This window comes from Salvelinus alpinus, chromosome 34 (genome assembly GCF_045679555.1).
Source record: "Salvelinus alpinus chromosome 34, SLU_Salpinus.1, whole genome shotgun sequence".
In the NCBI taxonomy this organism is placed as follows: domain Eukaryota; kingdom Metazoa; phylum Chordata; class Actinopteri; order Salmoniformes; family Salmonidae; genus Salvelinus; species Salvelinus alpinus.
Genome location: NC_092119.1, coordinates 26,921,032 through 26,938,804, shown reverse-complemented (window position 1 = coordinate 26,938,804; position 17,773 = coordinate 26,921,032). Strand labels below are relative to the sequence as shown.

The 17,773-nt window shown below is 43.2% G+C and overlaps 1 protein-coding gene across 2 annotated transcripts in view; it reads right to left on the bottom strand.

Moving 5' to 3' along the window:
- Positions 1–17,298, bottom strand: part of gabrb1 (gamma-aminobutyric acid type A receptor subunit beta1) — a 67,329-nt gene extending 50,031 nt beyond the window's left edge. Inside the window, exons 1-3 of one of the 2 annotated variants that reach the window (XM_071382639.1) lie at positions 16,553–17,298; positions 16,359–16,450; positions 16,154–16,221 (exon numbers count right to left, since the gene is read on the bottom strand). In XM_071382639.1, the coding sequence (XP_071238740.1) occupies positions 16,154–16,221; positions 16,359–16,450; positions 16,553–16,632 (240 nt within the window). In that variant the 5' untranslated portion in view covers positions 16,633–17,298. The remainder of the gene's footprint in view (positions 1–16,153; positions 16,222–16,358; positions 16,451–16,552) is intronic. The other variant, XM_071382638.1, reaches the window with a different exon arrangement.
- Between the last annotated feature and the right edge of the window lie 475 nt (positions 17,299–17,773).

Genomic DNA, 17,773 nt, shown 5'->3' with positions numbered 1-17,773 from the left:
TCTTCTGCTGTCGGACGTGCCAATGAAGAAAAGTCAGGACACAACTCAAGACTCATCTTTCAATCAAATTTGAAGATCCCACCAAGTCAGAGGAATGTCCAACCTGCTTAGTGTAACAGACAAATGTCAGCACTGGTTGCAGTTAAAAACCTGTATAATGTTCTGTGTTATTATGTTTCAAGGTCGTCCAAGACTTAGGGCTCTATTCAATCTGATCCGCTTTAGCTGACATCAGCATAGCAGTTGTTTTGGCGGTGTCAGTGGTGGAACTGCGTTTGAGCTTTCAAATCTACATGCTTCTGCCGCTTATCTAAAGTGCACATTGCCATTGGCTGCACGGCATCACATTAAGATAAATTCCATGCAGCCTTGTTTACAAGTTCGAAACACTGGAATGTGAGATGTAATCTATACCTTGATTAGGCTGATAGAAATCCTCATTTTTTTGTTCAATGATTTTCAATTTGAGCATCATTACTTCTATATAGCCTACACCGCCAAAACATCAGCTATTCAGGTGTCGGCTATTGCCAGGTTAATGCTTGATCTGATTGAATCTAGGCCTTATTTTCATACATTTACTGTCAATGAGTTATTGATCAAGATTTTAGTAATGTCTATGTCCTTTTGAGACATGAGTGCAAATTGGGTGCACAGCATAACTAGGAACTTGTCAGATTTTGTCACCATGTGTTAACTGCAGGCGACTGACTACATGGCTGTTTGAGTGGACTGAAGCCTGTGTTGTAAGTGCTTGGATAAGACTGTCTGTACTAGAATGTACAAACAGACAGGCATTGCAGGTAATTGATATGTATGTATACCAGAGACGGTGTCAAATTCATTGAAATTTCAATTAATTGCCGAAATAAAGTCTACTGGAACTCAAAATGAATTACCCCCCCTCACCACCCACCCACGACCCACCTCTTCCTGTCCCCTAGACCAATAACCATCCCCTCCTCTAGTCCCGTCTCTCCCCTTGTTTCCATGCCAACAACATGCCAACACCATGTGCATGAAGTCATACACATGTAAGAAAGTGACAATTCAATAAAACTATCATCGAGATTATCTTGGTGGTGAATAGAGCAGAAAAGCATGTCTCAGACTGTCTTCCTCTCGTGACTTTCTATCTTCCAGATATCCTGAGAGGCTTGGGCCAGGGAAGAACGATTCCATTAAGCATTAACCCTGAGTGCCCTCTGTCGCGCCGCCTCATATTTTATCCCACGCTCCTACTGACTGAGCAGTGCCTGTGATGTTCCTTATAGGAAATGCCTCTTGACATCTAATCAGATGGGGAACCATTAACTTCCAGTCTAATGGGTCTTACTCTGGTTTGGGATTACACTAGAACGGTGGTCAGGTCTAGATGTTAAACGGTCAGTGTGTACTCTATGTGTGATGAAATCCTAGCTCTCACTCTTATTCAGAAAATGCTAAATCTATCATTTTCTCACTAGCTACCAAACACAAGTACTTTCTAACATGCATTAGTTGACTAAAAAGGTTTACAAATAAGCAGCAAGACGCCCTCATAGTTCCTTCACACTAATATTCTGTGAATTCTTAAGACACTTCTGCAGAACAAGATGGTGAACAGAATGCACTCGTACTGCTTTATAAAAAGGCCCAGTGTTCTGTACTACAGATAGACAGCACCAGCACTGTATGGTACTGTATCAGTACAAGACAGGACTTCACAGTACAGACAGAACCGAAGGGACAGATTAGATAAAACGCAGCATTCCTCCATCTGCTCTGCTTCAGGCTCACCAAGGGGTTAAATAAAATGAAGTTACTTGCTTTAAATTAATCTCACAGAGCTCTTAGCGCAATAATGTCTCAACCCATCTCTTCATCTGCATTATTTCCAGGACTGAATGGTGAGAAAGCACAAAGAAAGAGTGCAGTTCCACTGCAGCAGTCTGCCTCACACTGGGAAATGTCACCTATTACTGTGAATACGTATCAATGAGCCCCCCAACTTTAATGTGTCAAATGACAAGAAGATGGAGAAACAGACTCTCTGACAACATCTTTGTGTTGTCGTCATCTCAGTCTATAGTGCTGGTGACGCCCTACTCCCTCACCGTTTTCAGAGAGATCAAATCTATGGAGTACAAGGACCTAATCAGACACCCCATGACTCTCTCATACTGTGGTTACTGCAGTAATATACAGTAAATGGTGTACCAGAGACTATAGGAAAATCACCATAGGATCTATTGAAGTAAATTTGGGGGGGCAGTTGGACTCAAACCTCTGCACCCACACTGTGCAGTGCCTTGGTTTCTCTATTCCAGGGGGGAAATAAAACTGTCAATCAAATCCAGGTGGGCTCCTGCGTCCTCAGTGCTTGAACCCCTGATCATGGCGCAGCATGGGCAACAGATTTTGAGTTAAAATTAAGTTGTTTGAACTGAGAACCCACTCGTGACACCTTGATCTTTCTCACTGGTGAGATGAAGTGCTATCGGCAGAGCATCACATAAATCCTCATCCTAAGGAGGCGGCGGACACATCAATCTCCCAAACAGATCAATAACTCCTGACCACAAGCCACTATGAGGGCTTCATAAGGCGCTCAATACAGGAGCTGTTGTGGAGATACATAAGGTGCCATGACAGGAGGAGTAGTGGGGGTTCGTAAGCTTCCTCATACTAACAACTAGGCCTACTATGAGGAGTTCTCACACAATATAATCACATTGTTGGCTAACCAATGCAACATACGACACCTGCATTTTCATTAACACCCCGATAAAGCGATTATTGCCTTCCTATCTGTGCTGTTGATTGATTTTGGCACAAGTGGGCTTCCATGGGGCCTGGGAGAGAGTTCTACAGTATGTTGAGCGTGGCCGTCACTTTATGAGAGTCATGGCTGTACTAACCGTGCACTCCTACCGCTCTCACCTTGAGAAACTGAGTTGCCGCTTTCAAATCTCCACAAATATCTGAAATGATATGGACTGTGAGACAAAGTCAAAGCAATTCCACTGTGGTTGTCATGATAACAAAATAGCTTTCACACGTTGCTAACAAACACCACTTTTACTTGTCGTCACTCAAGCTTGTAAAAGCGAGACCTTCACATGTCCAGCAAACAAACCACAAAAATCTAGGTACAGTCCGCAATATGAAAAATCTGACAGTTAAATGAAGAAAGCCCCAAGAGAAAAAAGAAAAGGAGTTGGAGTGAGGGAGAAGGAGAGAGAGTAGAGAGAGAGAGTGCAGGGAAGAGGGAGGGAGTGAGAAAGATAAAGAGACCAGGACTAATTCATTACAGTATCTCACACCAGCCACAAGGTGAGAACTACCTGCTATTTCAGCCCAATACTATGTCTTAAAGTCTTAAGTAGAGCAAAGAGTGCTCAAATCTCTCTGCCGCTACAATCCTGCAGGAATCAGACTATCAAATCATCTGAAAACAAGACCGCTCACCCCTCCCTTGATCGCATCCGTCACGGGCCGTTATTTGAAGTCTCCAACACAAACTAACTTAATCAAATACTAATTTAATCTCTTGAAATTAATTATTGACTGAACAGAAATCAAGCAGCCTTGACTATTACTACTACTGTAGTATACTGCCCCATGGGGAAGCACCACTATCATGTGTGACATCCTGACGGCATTCAACAATGTAGGCTATCGAAGACCTGAACACATGCAGCAGCCCTTTTTCAATGAATGTCCGAGGTCGCTCAGGCAGAAATTTTGCCACAGACAACCACTCAACTCAAGGAGGGAAAGAATACGAGTCTGACCCTTGGTATCTCACAGCAAACCTCCTACAGCTCATGTCACATCAGTGTTGTCTGGTTCACTAGCCGGTTGCCTTTGACAGCACAGGATGTCTGATTACTAAGGTCAGTACGAGTGAAAGCAGTAAGACACTGACCTGAAATATAATCATTCTGGTATTGCCACGTTCGGGCGCTAACTCAGCATACAGCCCGCCTTTCGGACTAATTTCAATGTTACCGCAAGGTTGTATGATTTGTTGAAGAAGCAAGGGTATCAGAAACCCCTCTGTGATATTTGGTAAGAATACAATTAAAATCTGTTTTTGCCTGGAATTGTCATGCTTAGGCTAGCATTAAATCTCTTAGAAGAATCTCACTGTAGCAAACTAACAGTACCAGCATTACAAGAAAATAATACAGCACCACTGTTGGCATCAACCGAGTATCTGAACTCAACGCTAACATACAAGTCATTTGCACTTAGCTAGTCTATGTAGGCTAGGCTGGGTGCTTTTAAGATGGATGTGTAAATATCTATTTTAGTTCGTATTCGGCACTTGTGATGCATTTTGGCCCATTTTCTTACATACAGTACACACGCTGAGCATTCAACTTTTTTTTAGATAGTAAGCAGCCGATCGACCTTATAATAATAAAATCAACACATTTACTGTCTCTTAATGATGTCCCAATAACCCATATTCAACATATTTTATTGCATGTGTAAACTGCTCTTCCAAACCATAATTAGCTCACATACTATATATACTTTTATCTGTAACATTATTTGGCTGTTAATTGGCTCACTTGCATTTGCTGATCACATTTTCTAAGGCATGTCCTTTTTTGTTCAAAATGGAGTCTTTCCAAAGAGCTATTTGAATAAAATCATAATCTTAATCAGCTGTGTCTTGCTCCTCTACATTTTTATTTTTCTAATCTATCACAAGTGTATTTCACTTTAGGTTAGACCAAAGAAGCACATTGGCATCCGTCAGGGATAGTCAAGCGGCTTTAGCTGAGGAGCTTTAACAAAAAGCTAATGGGGTGTGAAGTCTGCAGAGAATTTGACAAAAGTGGAAGAAAAGGAGAGTTTCATTAAGAGGGACTTCCTTTATGACTGATCAATGTCCATTTTCATAACTACAAAAAAAAATTCTATCCTTTCAAGCATCAAAAGCTTAAAAGTTTACACCTAAACAGTACAGTACATTATAAAGAAACTGGTACCTGGTCAAATAGGGGAGTGTCACGAACTTCAAAATGAGCGGACCAAGGCGGACCAATAGTTCCACATATTTTTAATACAGAGTGAAACTAGAAACAAAACCTAAAAACTTAAAAAGAACGTGACGATGTAGTTCCCAAACACACTAACACAAACAATGTCCCACAAAGCAGGTGGGAGATAGGGCTTCCTAAATATGATCCCCAATTAGAGGCAACGATTACCAGCTTCCTCTAATTGGGAACCATACAAAACCACCAACATAGAAATGCACATTCTAGAACACCCCCCTAGTCACACCCTGACCTAAACCACTATGGAGAATCCAAGGGCTCTCTATGGTCAGGGCGTGACAGTACCCCCCCAAAGGTGCGGACTCCGGCCGCAAAACCTGAAACCAAATGGGGAGGGTAGGGGCGGTGAATAGTGTCGGTGGTGGCTCCGGTGCGGGTCGTAGCCCCGACCACAGATCCGGCCATGGAGCTGGGTTGGAAGCCGCGCCTGGACTGGGCACCGGCGCCGAGGAAGACTCCGGCCATGGAGCTGGGTTGGAAGCCATGGCTGGACTGGGCAACGGCGCAGCAGAAGGCTCCGGCCATGGAGCTGGGTTGGAATCCGTGCCTGGACTGGGCACCGGCGCAGAGGAAAGCTCCAGCCCTGGAGCGGGACTGGACACCTTGCCTGGAAGCGCCGGTCCACGGTCCGGAACCTCCGGCGACGATCCACGGTCCGGAGCTTCCAGGCAAGGTGTCCAGTCCCGGACCGTGGACCGTCGCCGGAGGTTCTGGACCGTGAAACGTCGCAGGAGGTTCCGGACTGTGAAACGTTGCAGGAGGTTCCGGACTGTGAAACGTCGCCGGAAGCTCTGGACTGGGAAACGTCGCCGGAAGCTCTGGACTGGGAACCGTCGCCGGAAGCTCTGGACTGGGAACCGTCGCCGGAAGCTCTGGACTGGGAACCGTCGCCGGAAGCTCTGGACTGTGAATGCGCACTGGATGCCTAGTACGTGGAGCCGGTACAGGTGGCACCGGACTGGTGACACGCACTTCAGGGCGAGTGCGGGGAGGAGGCACAGGACGTACCGGACTGGGGAGGTGCACTGGAGTCCAGATGTGTGGAGCCGGCACAGGTTTCACCAGACTGCTTACCGGATCCTCTGGTCGAATGTTGAGCAGAACACACTTGCACAACATCTCTCTCCTCTCTCTCTCTCCCCCAACTTCTCCATCGCCTCCCTGACGGTCTCTGGCTTTTTAGGGCGAATGCAGAGAACCGGCACATGACGTGCCGGACTGGGGAGGCGCACTGGAGATCTGATGTGTGGAGCCGGCACAGGTTTCACCAGACTGCTAACCGTATCTTCTGGTCGAATGTTGAGCAGAACACACTTGCACAACATTTCTCTTATCTCTCTCACTCCCAACTTCTCCATTGCCTCCCTGACAGTGTCTGGCTCTTCCTGCGGCTCAGCCGCCAGCTCCATGTGCCACCCCCCAAAAAAATCTTTGGGTTGTCCTTGGGCTTTCTTTTCTTTTTTCTTTTTTCTTTTCGTCGTCGCTGTCCTCCATTATTACCTTCCGTCTGCCGCCAAGGAAGGGTTTCGCATCCACCCCTCGCTTCTTCCCATGTCCAAAACTCCTTTCCCTTTTGGGCACGCTGCTTGGTCCTGGTTTGGTGGGATATTCTGTCACGAACTTCAAAATGAGCGGACCAAGGCGCAGCGTGAGTATAGTTCCACATATTTTTAATACAAAGTGAAACTAGAAACAAAATTTTAAAAGAACGTGAAGACGTAGTGCCCAAACCCACTAACACAAACAATATCCCACAAAGCAGGTGGGAGATAGGGCTTCCTAAATATGATCCCCAATTAGAGGCAACGATTACCAGCTGCCTCTAATTGGGAACCATACAAAACCACCAACATAGAAATACACATTCTAGAACACCCCCCTAGTCACACCCTGACCTAAACCACTATAGAGAATCCAAGGATCGTGACAGGGAGAGGCATTGTGCCGTGAGGTGTTGCTTTATCTGTTTTTTAAAACCAGGTTTGTTGTTAATTTGAGAAATATGAGATGGGAGGGAGTTTCGTGTAATAATGGCTCTATATACTACTGTATACTTTCTTCAATTTGCTCTGGATTTGGGGACTGTAAAAAGACCCCTGGTGGCATGTTTGGTGGGGTAAGTGTGTGTGCAAATATGCTACAGTATGGTAGTCGAGTGGAAGTCAGGTATTTATTCACAATCTTTATTTAACCAGGAAAGATCACAGATGTATTTGATCAATTTTACAGATGTGACTGACCATACAACAAATGCCATATAGCTGCATTATCAACAGCACATAATCTGATCTCAAAATAAACTTCCTGTTGATAACATTACAAGCCAAAGCGAGTTGGAGAGAAATTGAGAGAGGGGGGTTGGGGTGGGAAGAGAGATCCTGCCATCAGATGAGAACAGGTCCAAAAAAAGCACAGATGATCACACAGCTCTTAGCTTAACCCAGAAGAGCTATAATTTGGCCTTTTAATTAAGCCACAATCAGGGTGCTGCGCCTGCATTTGTTTGTAAACTTTGCAACTGGTTCTTATACAAATGTAACTGCCACTCAGTTATTCCGTAGTAACCACCCTCAAAACCCAAAACTATGGTGTGGTTTTGCGATGTGTGATGCAAAAAAACACAAGGTTGTACATTCAGAACCCTTTCTAGATGCCAACATCCAATACAGTCCAAATCTCTGTATCACGTAGCTTGTCATAAAAACTGCAGTGCTTACCCCCAAAAAGTCTACTGGGTGACAGTGATGTTGCTGAAGCAGGGTGCGAAGTACATGTAATGAAATAGCAATAGGCGTACTATAGTATATAATCAATTTATGGATGGATATTTATATCGTGACCAGTATGACCAACGTTTCGGTGTGGCCTTTCTCAAGGAGAGCCGATGCCAAATGTTTCTATCAGACAGAGCATAAAACCATTTCCAGCTTCCCAGTCTCATACACATTCAAATGCTAAACCAGGAAGAGGCCACAGAGGCACAATCAATGACCCGTCCAGGCTGTTAGGCTTTCCAATCAGAAGTCCCCTGGGCCCGGCTCAGAGAAAGAAGCACCTTCCATCTTCCAAGAGGAGATTTTGTCAGTAGGAATTCAACCTAATAAACAATTCATAACCTTGGCTCACGATGACAGCACATCATTGACTCCACAAACTCTGTCTATATTTACTTGACAAATTCAGTATCTCATGTGGAAATGACTCATGTATGAATGCTATGAACGTAAAAGGCTTTGTTCAGGTGCAAGCCTGTGACTTCCAATTTATAATTTAATGAAGCCTTTTAATACGCAAGAATAAAAGGCAATTTCAGAAGGGCAGCTCACATGTGAAAAACTACTGCAGGCACTCTACTATCAGATGTCACAAATAACTCAGTAGTAGACTGCTCAGTAACGGGACCCATTTCTTTGGATGAATGGGTTTCAGACAACCAAAAATATAGAAATGTATGGAGGCAATGTCATTGATACTCAATAGCCAGTTGAATGACTGGAAACACAGATACTACAGTAAGTAATAATCATTTTGTATGTCAAAGTGCAAATAGTCTGTTGTTCATATGTGATCAATGGTGTTGAAACCAGATATAATAATCCATTACAGATATATTACTATTATTACATCTATTACTTTGGAATGATCCTTATTGAACTAAAAATGTTCACCAATCAAAAACCTTGCTTCATTATGGGTGTTTGAGAGACAGTTTTGAATACCATGTGTGTGTTTGAAAGAACTATAGGGATGAGAATCTTCAGGACCCGACCAATGATGAACATTGGACAAATGTCTAGCCTTTTTACATGAGTTATTGTAGTGTTTTTGACTAACCAGATTTTCCTACAGTTATGATTTGCAGACTATTTGTGTGCAACTGGTGATGTCTGGTGATAACTGGTGATAACTGGTGGTTATGACTCCCTCGATGAGGTAGAAATGTTACATGTATTTTCACACGCACCTTTACTGGACCTTTAAAGGTAGTAACTCTATAAACTTAATATGATAGTCGAGTGAAATAATGTATTCAGATATTTGTTTCCTTACCTTGTAAGCGGTCTATAGACTGCTCTTAATCTCTTGTGTAAACCGATTCATCTGTTGCGACAGAATGGAATGCGTAAGATAACGAGCAGCAGTAGTTCCGGTGTTTTGGTTTTCGTCACTGATATTATTTCGACAATCGCAAACCGGAACTCCCAATTTCTATCACATATGGACCCAGAATTTAATCATGCAGCTGAACAAATTATGCAATATTTTAGATCTGGGTTAACCGATATTAAAATGCTCTAACAAGTGACTGCAATCCACACTTTGGTTTTGGTAGAAAAGTCACTGCCAAGAAACACTTATGTTAGCATTTCTGGACTAAAAATGTTATTTTACTCAGCATAGTGTGTCTGAAGTTACACATCACACTATTACAACAGTGTGACTGTTTTGGGATAAAATGTTCTATATATTTAATTTAATGTCCTGTGTTGTGTGCTTATTCTGTTACCATTGATATGTTCTAGGGGCCATTTTGAGACCTTAAGGAGCATCAGGTACTGCTGGAATGTCTACCAATGGCATGTCCATCCTTTTGTGAGAAATTACACCGGTCACTCAAACATTTATAAAGTATTTATAAAGTATGAATAGCCCACACTTTAGATGAGTCCATACAAAAATATGCAACTAATGATTAGTAAATGGTTTAAGGACCTATATTAAACATCTCATGAATGATCTTATGAATCAGTATTAAATACTTTAAAGTTTGTTTATAATGTGTGAATAACTAGGTTACTAACATGTACAAATTTGGGAGTAATGATTAACAAATTATGAATAAACGATTTACTAATCTATTATAAATAATTTATTATAGGAGTTATTATAAAGTGTTACCAACACATGATTTCCAGTGTGTATAGCGTCACTCTAATTTACAGTGCATTCGAAAAGTATTCAGACCCCTTCATTTTCCCCCACATTTTGTTACATTCCAGCCTTATTCTAAAATTGATTAAATCGTTTTTTTCCCTCATCAATCTACACACAATAACCCATAGCGGCAAATAAAAAAACAGGTTTTTAGATTTCTTTGCAACTTTTTTTTTTTTAAACGAAAATATCACGTTTAGATTAGTATTCAGACCCTTTACTCAGTACATTGTTGAAGCACCTTTGGCAGCGATTACAGCCTCAAGTCTTCATGAGTATGACGCTACAAGCTTGGCACACCTGCATTTGGGGAGTTTCTCCCATTCTTCTCTGAACCTCTGTAAGGTTGGACGCGGAGCGTTGCTGCACAGCTATTTTCAGGTCTCTCCAGAGATGTGCGATCAGGTTAAAGTCCGGGCTCCGGCTGGGCCTCTCAAGGACATTCAGAGACTTGTCCCGAAGCCACTCCTTTTTTTCTTTTTCTTTTTTTTTTTTCTTTCACCTTTATTTAACCAGGTAGGCTAGTTGAGAACAAGTTCTCATTTGCAACTGCGACCTAGCCAAGATAAAGCATAGCAATTCGACACATACAACAACACAGAGTTACACATGGAATAAACAAAACATACAGTCAATAATACAGTAGAACAAAGAAAACAAAAAGTCTATATACAGTGAGTGCAAATGAGGTAAGATAGGGGAGTTCAGGCAATAAATAGGCCATGGTGGTGAAGTAATTACAATATAGCAATTAAACACGGGAATGGTAGATGTGCAGAAGATGAATGTGCAAGTAGAGATACTGGGGTGCAAAGGAGCAAGATAAATAAATAAATACAGTATGGGGATGAGGTAGGTAGATAGATGCGCTGTTTACAGATGGGCTATGTACAGGTGCAGTGATCTGTGAGCTGCTCTGACAGCTGGTGCTTAAAGCTAGTGAGGGAGATATGACCCTCCAGCTTCAGAGATTTTTGCAGTTCGTTCCAGTCATTGGCAGCAGAGAACTGGAAGGAAAGACGACCAAAGGAGGAATTGGCTTTGGGGGTGACCAGTGAGATATACCTGCTGGAGCGCGTGCTACGAGTGGGTGTTGCTATGGTGACCAGTGAGCTGAGATAAGGCGGGGCTTTACCTAGCAGAGACTTGTAGATAACCTGTAGCCAGTGGGTTTGGCGACGAGTATGAAGCGAGGGCCAACCAACGAGAGCGTACTGGTCGCAATGGTGGGTAGTGTATGGGGCTTTGGTGACAAAACGGATGGCACTGTGATAGACTGCGTCCAGTTTTTTGAGTAGAGTCTGCCAATAAGAATGTGGTGATTGACAGAGTCGAAAGCCTTGGCCAGGTCGATGAATACGGCTGCACAGTAATGTCTCTTATCGATGGCGGTTATGATGTCGTTTAGGACCTTGAGCGTGGCTGAGGTGCACCCATGACCAGCTCTGAAACCAGATTGCATAGCGGAGAAGGTACGGTGGGATTCGAAATGGTCGGTAATCTGTTTGTTAACTTGGCTTTCGAAGACCTTAGAAAGACAGGGTAGGATATATATAGGTTTGTAGCAGTTTGGGTCTAGAGCAGACATGGGCAAACTACGGCCCGCGGGCCACATACGGCCCGTTAGGCTTTTTAATCCGGCCCGCCGAACTTGTCCAAATTATAGTAAAAACCTCCTTTTTTTCCCCTTTCCCTGCAATGCCCACGTTTCCCCAATAGATGGCGCACTCAAAACACATTGACCGTTGTTGGAGTGGCGCGTATTTCTCTTTATTTCACTTTAATTTTCACTTCGTTTCACGTCACCATTAAGCCCTTCTGTGAAAATGAGCGGACCAAAGAGAAGGAAAGTGGACAGCGAATGCCGAGTGTTTAATAAGGAGTGGACAACAAAATACTTCTTCACTGAAGTCCGATCAACGGCTGTATGTCTGATATGCCAAGAAGCTGTTGCGGTTTTCAAAGAGTACAATATCAGCCGTCACTTTGCCACGAAGCATGCAAACTATGCTAGCAAGCAGTCAACACAAGAACGGGCGGCTACTGCTCAGAGGTTGGCAGCTAATTTACAGAGTCAACAGAACTTTTTTCAGTAGCTTTTTTCAGTAGCTGTACAGTAGCTTTATTAACACGCCGCACATCGCTCTTAATTTAAATTTAAATTTTCAGCTGCAGGTAGGATATTTAATACAGCCTATGTCTGTGCTTGGCAACGATACACGTGTACTGTTTGCGCGTGAAGGCGAGGGCGTCCGTGGCGAGTTTGTAGAGCGCGCGGTCAGGACAATCCATCCATGATTTTGCGGAGTTTAACACAAGTAGATATTATTGAGCTTGAGTATTTCGTTGTGTAATAATATGTTTTGAATGTTGAAAGTGATTCCATTTTTCAATAAATGTTGATTTCTTTAACTTTGCACCTTCGATTGAAACTTATTAAAAACAGACGCAATCTTGATAAATCACAGTGCGTATGTTATTTTAATCTATTTACATTTCCTCATCCCGTTATCTGCGAAATAGTATGTAAATGCCATATCTTGCATATTCCTTGAGACAAATTTATTAACTGATAAGGGCTATTTTTCACATTTGAAAGACAGTTAATAAATTGGGTTGTAGTGTTCTTACTGTGCTATGAGGTTTGCACACACTACATTTAATGCTTTAGTATATCCGGCCCAAACACTCCCTCCAAATGCTCCTGGCCCGGCCCCTCTGTCAAATTTTAGAACCCATTGTGGCCCGCGAGTCAAAAAGTTTGCCCACCCCTGGTCTAGAGTGTCACCCCCTTTGAAGAGGGGGATGACCGCGGCAGCTTTCCAATCTTTGGGAATGTCAGACGATACGAAAGAGAGGTTGAACAGGCTAGTAATAGGGGTTGCAACAATTTAGGCAGATCATTTTAGAAAGAGAGGGTCCAGATTTTGCAGCTCTTTCAGAACATCAGCTATCTGGATTTTGGTGAAGGAGAAATGGTGGGGGCAGTTGGCCGGGGTAGGGGTAGCCAGGTGGAAAGCATAGCCAGCCGTAGAGAAATGCTTATTGAAATTCTCAATTATAGTGGTTTTATCGGTGGTGACAGTGTTTTCTAGCCTCAGAGCAGTGGGCAGCTGGGAGGAGGTGCTCTTATTCTCCATGGACTTTACAGTGACCCAGAACGTTTAAGAGTTAGTACTACAGGATGCAAATTTCTGTTTGAAAAAGCTAGCCTTAGCTTTCCTAACTGCCTGTGTATATTTGTTCCTAACTTCCCTGAAAGGTTGCATATCACAGGGCTATTCGATGCTAATGCAGAACGCCACAGGATGTTTTTGTGCTGGTCAAGGGCAGACAGGTCTGGAGTGAACCAAGGACTATATCTATTCCTAGTTCAATTTTTTTTGAATGGGGCATGCTTATTTAAGATGGTGAGGAAGGCACTTTTAAAGAATAGCCAGGCATCATCTACTGACGGGATGAGGTAAATGTCATTCCAGGATACCCCGGCCAGGTCAATTAGAAAGGCCTGTTTGCAGAAGTGTTTTAGGGAGCATTTGACAGTGATGAGGGGTGGTCATTTGGTCGCAGACCCATTACAGATGCAGGCAATGAGGCAGTGATCGCTGAGATCTTGATTGAAAACAGCAAAGGTGTATTTGGAGGGCGAGTTAGTTAGGATGACATCTATGTCGGCCCGTGTTTACGGATTTGGAGTTGTACCTGGTAGGTTCATTGATAATTTGTGTGAGATTGAGGGCATCCAGTTTAGATTGTAGGATGGCCGGGGTGTTAAGCATGTCCCAGGCGTTGCCTTGGCTGTGTGCTTAGGGTTGTTGTCCTGTTGGAAGGTGAACCATCGCCCCAGTCTGATGTCCTGAGCGCTCTGGAGCAGGTTTTCATCAAGGATCTCTCTGTAATTTGCGCCGTTCATCTTTCCCTCAATCCTGACTAGTCTTCCAGTCCCTGCCGCTGAAAAACATCCCCACAGCATGATGCTGCCACCGCACTTCACCGTGGGGATGGCATTGCCCAGGTGATGAGCTGTGCCTGGGTTCCTCCAGACGTGGTGCTTGGCATTCAGGCCAAAGAGTTCAATCTTGGTTTCATCAGACCAGAGAATCTTGTTTTCATGGTCTGAGTGTCCTTTAGGTGCCTTTTGGCAAACTCCAAGCGGGCTGTCATGTGCCTTTTACTGAGGAGTGGCTTCCGTCTGGCCACACTACCATAAAGGAACTGATTGATGGAGGGCTGCAGAGATGGTTGTCCTTCTGGAAGGTTCTCCCATCTCTACAGAGGAACTCTGGAGCTCTGTCAGAGTGACCATCGGGTTCTTGGTCACCTCTCTGACCAAGGCCCTTTTCCCCCGATTCCTCAGTTTGGCCGGGTGGCCAGCGCTAGGAAGAGTCTTGGTGGTTCCAAACTTCTTCCATTTAAGAATGATGGAGGCTACTGTGTTCTTGGGGAGTTTCAATGCTGCAGAATTTGTTTGGTACCCCTTCCCAGATCTGTGCCTCGACACAATCGACATTTCCTTCGACCTCATGGCTTGGTTTTTGCTCTGACATGCACTGTCAACTGTGGGACATTATATAGACAGGTGTGTGCCTTTTCAAATCATGTCCGATCAATTGAATTTACAACAGGTGGACTCCAATCAAGTTGTAGAAACATCTCAAGGATGATCAAGGAAACCGGGTGCACCTGAGCTCAATTTTGAGTGTCATAGCAACGGGTCTAAAGACTTATGTAATAACGTATTATTATAGCTTTTTTTATATACATTTGCTAAATTTTCAAAAAAACTGTTTTGCTTTATCATTATGGGGTATCGTGGTTAGATTGATGAGGTAATTAAAAAAAAGATATATATATTAGAATAAGGCTGTAATGTAACAAAATGTGGAAAAGGTTCAAGGAGTCTGAATACTTTACGAATGCACTGTACGTCCTATTCAGAGTAACAGTAACGCTATCTCGTGACAAGATTTACAGTATGTGTTAACTTGTGATTTAAAAAACTTAATCTGCATGGCCAGTACATAACCAGTATGCCAACCTAATTGAGATGGTTTGGAAAAGCATTCCTCATGAAGCTGGTTGAGAGAATACCAAGAGTGTGCAAAGCTGTCATCAAGGCAAATGGTGGCTACTTTGAAGAATCTCAAATATAAAATATATTTAGATTTGTTTAACACTATTTTGGTTACTACATGATTCCATATGAGTTATTTCATAGTTTTGATGTCTTCGCTATTATTCTACAATCTAAAAAATAGTAAAAAATAAAGAAAACCCTTCAATGAGTAGGTGTGTCCAAACTTTTGACTGGCAATGCATCTCTGCAGACCACGGTTCTACAACCAAAATGGGAATGCCAAAGCTCCCTGAGCAATACGACTGTAAAGACTGCAGTTTTCTGTAGCATCATGAAAACATTGAACTACCCGACATTCCATAAACACCAAGTGTTTGCTTGGAAGCTGAGTAGGAAAAAAATGTCTCCCTTGCCACACACGCACAGACTTTACAGTCATGCCTGCTGTTATTATTTTTTAAGGCAAGTTGATCCAAGCATAAATTAATTTGTATCAATCACTGGCATCTTGCCAATACTCATATGCACACACTAAGTGCCCACATTCATCGTCACAATTTGGCTTTTCTGGGCCTCCTTGTTGAGTCACTGACAACATTATGTAATTACTGCATTGAGGCCAAAGCAGCAAACAAGCACAATTTTTTTAGTCTCCTCCTCGTCAATTCACCCTGTTTCATAGCTCGTAATGGTTATTTTTAACACCTCACAATTCTGTAAGGTACGCGCTTGTAAATCCATGTGCATCACCAACGCCCCCCCCCATTAATTTTCTGACTTTAGTGTTTCTGACACCACAGGGAAGTTTCTGCATATGGATTGGATTTCACACATTGCGGTAGCTCTCCTTGGTGCTGAAATGCAGTGAACCATTTTGGTCAACGGAAAAACGTTATACTAGTAACCAAACAAGGGCAAAGACAAGAATACGAGGATTTATCACTACATCTAGAGGACAGTGGTATTGAAACACGCAAATATGCAGAAGATTACCCAAGCCGTAATCACGTGTTCTGTGTTCTCACACTAACATGTGTTGCACGAGGCACATCTCCCTTAAAAAAACATTTTGTAGGCTACTTACCATGTTGACTTCCGAAACCATGTCGATACTGGCGATATCTATGCTCATGCCAACGTCCACAGGGGCACCTTTAAATCGCATGTAAAACAGGTATCAGTGGCTTTTTAATCAGACAGCTCGCTCGCGCGATAAATGAATCTGTATGCGACTTGTTATTAGTTATTAGCCAACATTGGGTAGACTTCACCACCAAAAAGGTATTTACCTCCAAAATCAGGCCTCAGACGAATGTCATACCCCTTCAGCAGTTTGTCGACGGTCGCTTTCACAAATGACATGTTGCTAGGCTCGTTGGCGCTAAAGGAAACAGATATGGTATTGATTCAGAATCTTAATAAAAAACTGCAAAGGGACAGGCAAGACAGGCAGAAACAAGACATCACATCCGTTGGATCTCACCTTTGAGCGCCGCAGACCATGGCGACCATGAGGAAAAGACAAAAAATCCCCCAGCGTCCGCGGTCCAAAGCAGTGCACATCACTAACTTTGATCAGAGAGATGACTTTGAGCGAGGATTTAAGGAATGCTACCTACTTAAGTCACAGGCTGTCCAATTATTCCAAGACCAACGCATGCGCGTCTTTTTACCAACATCAAAACTGTATTTGCACAAAAACCACGCTATTTCGTAGAAATGTCGGTGACTTTGAAATAAAATGGGTAGGCTATTCGCGTTTCACCCGAGGTGTCGATGATGGCGCAAGAAGACCGCGCCGGGATGCATGCAGTAGCTGAACCGTATCAATATGCTAGGCAGATCCACTCCGGTTAATTCGAGCATTTCAGCAGACACAGCAGTGTCCGGAGCAGATTTGCATCAAGCAGGTCTCCCGGTGTTGGTCGGCTGAAGATCTTAAAAGAATAAGCATTGAACACGGCTCTCCGTTCACCTTTAGTCAGCGCTATGTGGGGCATCGTGCAACACAAGCACGTCTGAGGAGCTGCGCATTTTCTGAGGTGTACCTGGACGCTTGAGCTCCCTCGCAGCGGATTCCATTCCCCACCCGTCACGGGCTAGAGCACAAGTTAATAATTAGTTAAAAACCCAGAAAACGCATAAAAATCGCAACCGCACCTATAATTAATGAAAGAAGGAGATAAGATACGCTATAGGGTATGCAATGTCCCTTGCAGCAGCATGACGTGCTATATACCACAGAATGAATAATACACGTTCTGCTATATCTAGTGATGATATTGACAGACTTCTGACTAATTTGCCAAATCGATTGCAGTTTATCTGGTCACCATGTGCTAGACCACATTATTATTTCAATCATAATTAGCGGTGTATTGAAAATGGGTGATTTGTGGATAATTGGCCACCATCAAATGACAAAACTCATATTTATCATGGCAAATATTGGATTAGTGAAAGGGGTATCCCTGTGTGTGTGCGTGCGTGGGTGGGTGTGTGAACCCGAGGTAATTGAGGTAGATATGTACATATAGGTAGGGATAAAGTGACTAGGAAACAGGATAGATAATAAACAGTAGCAACAGCGTGTGATGGGTCAAAATAGTTAGTGCAAAAAGGTTCAATGCAGATAGTTAAATAGTTAACCAATAGTTACCCAGACAAACTATTTAGCAGTCTTATGGCTTGGGGGTAGAAGCTG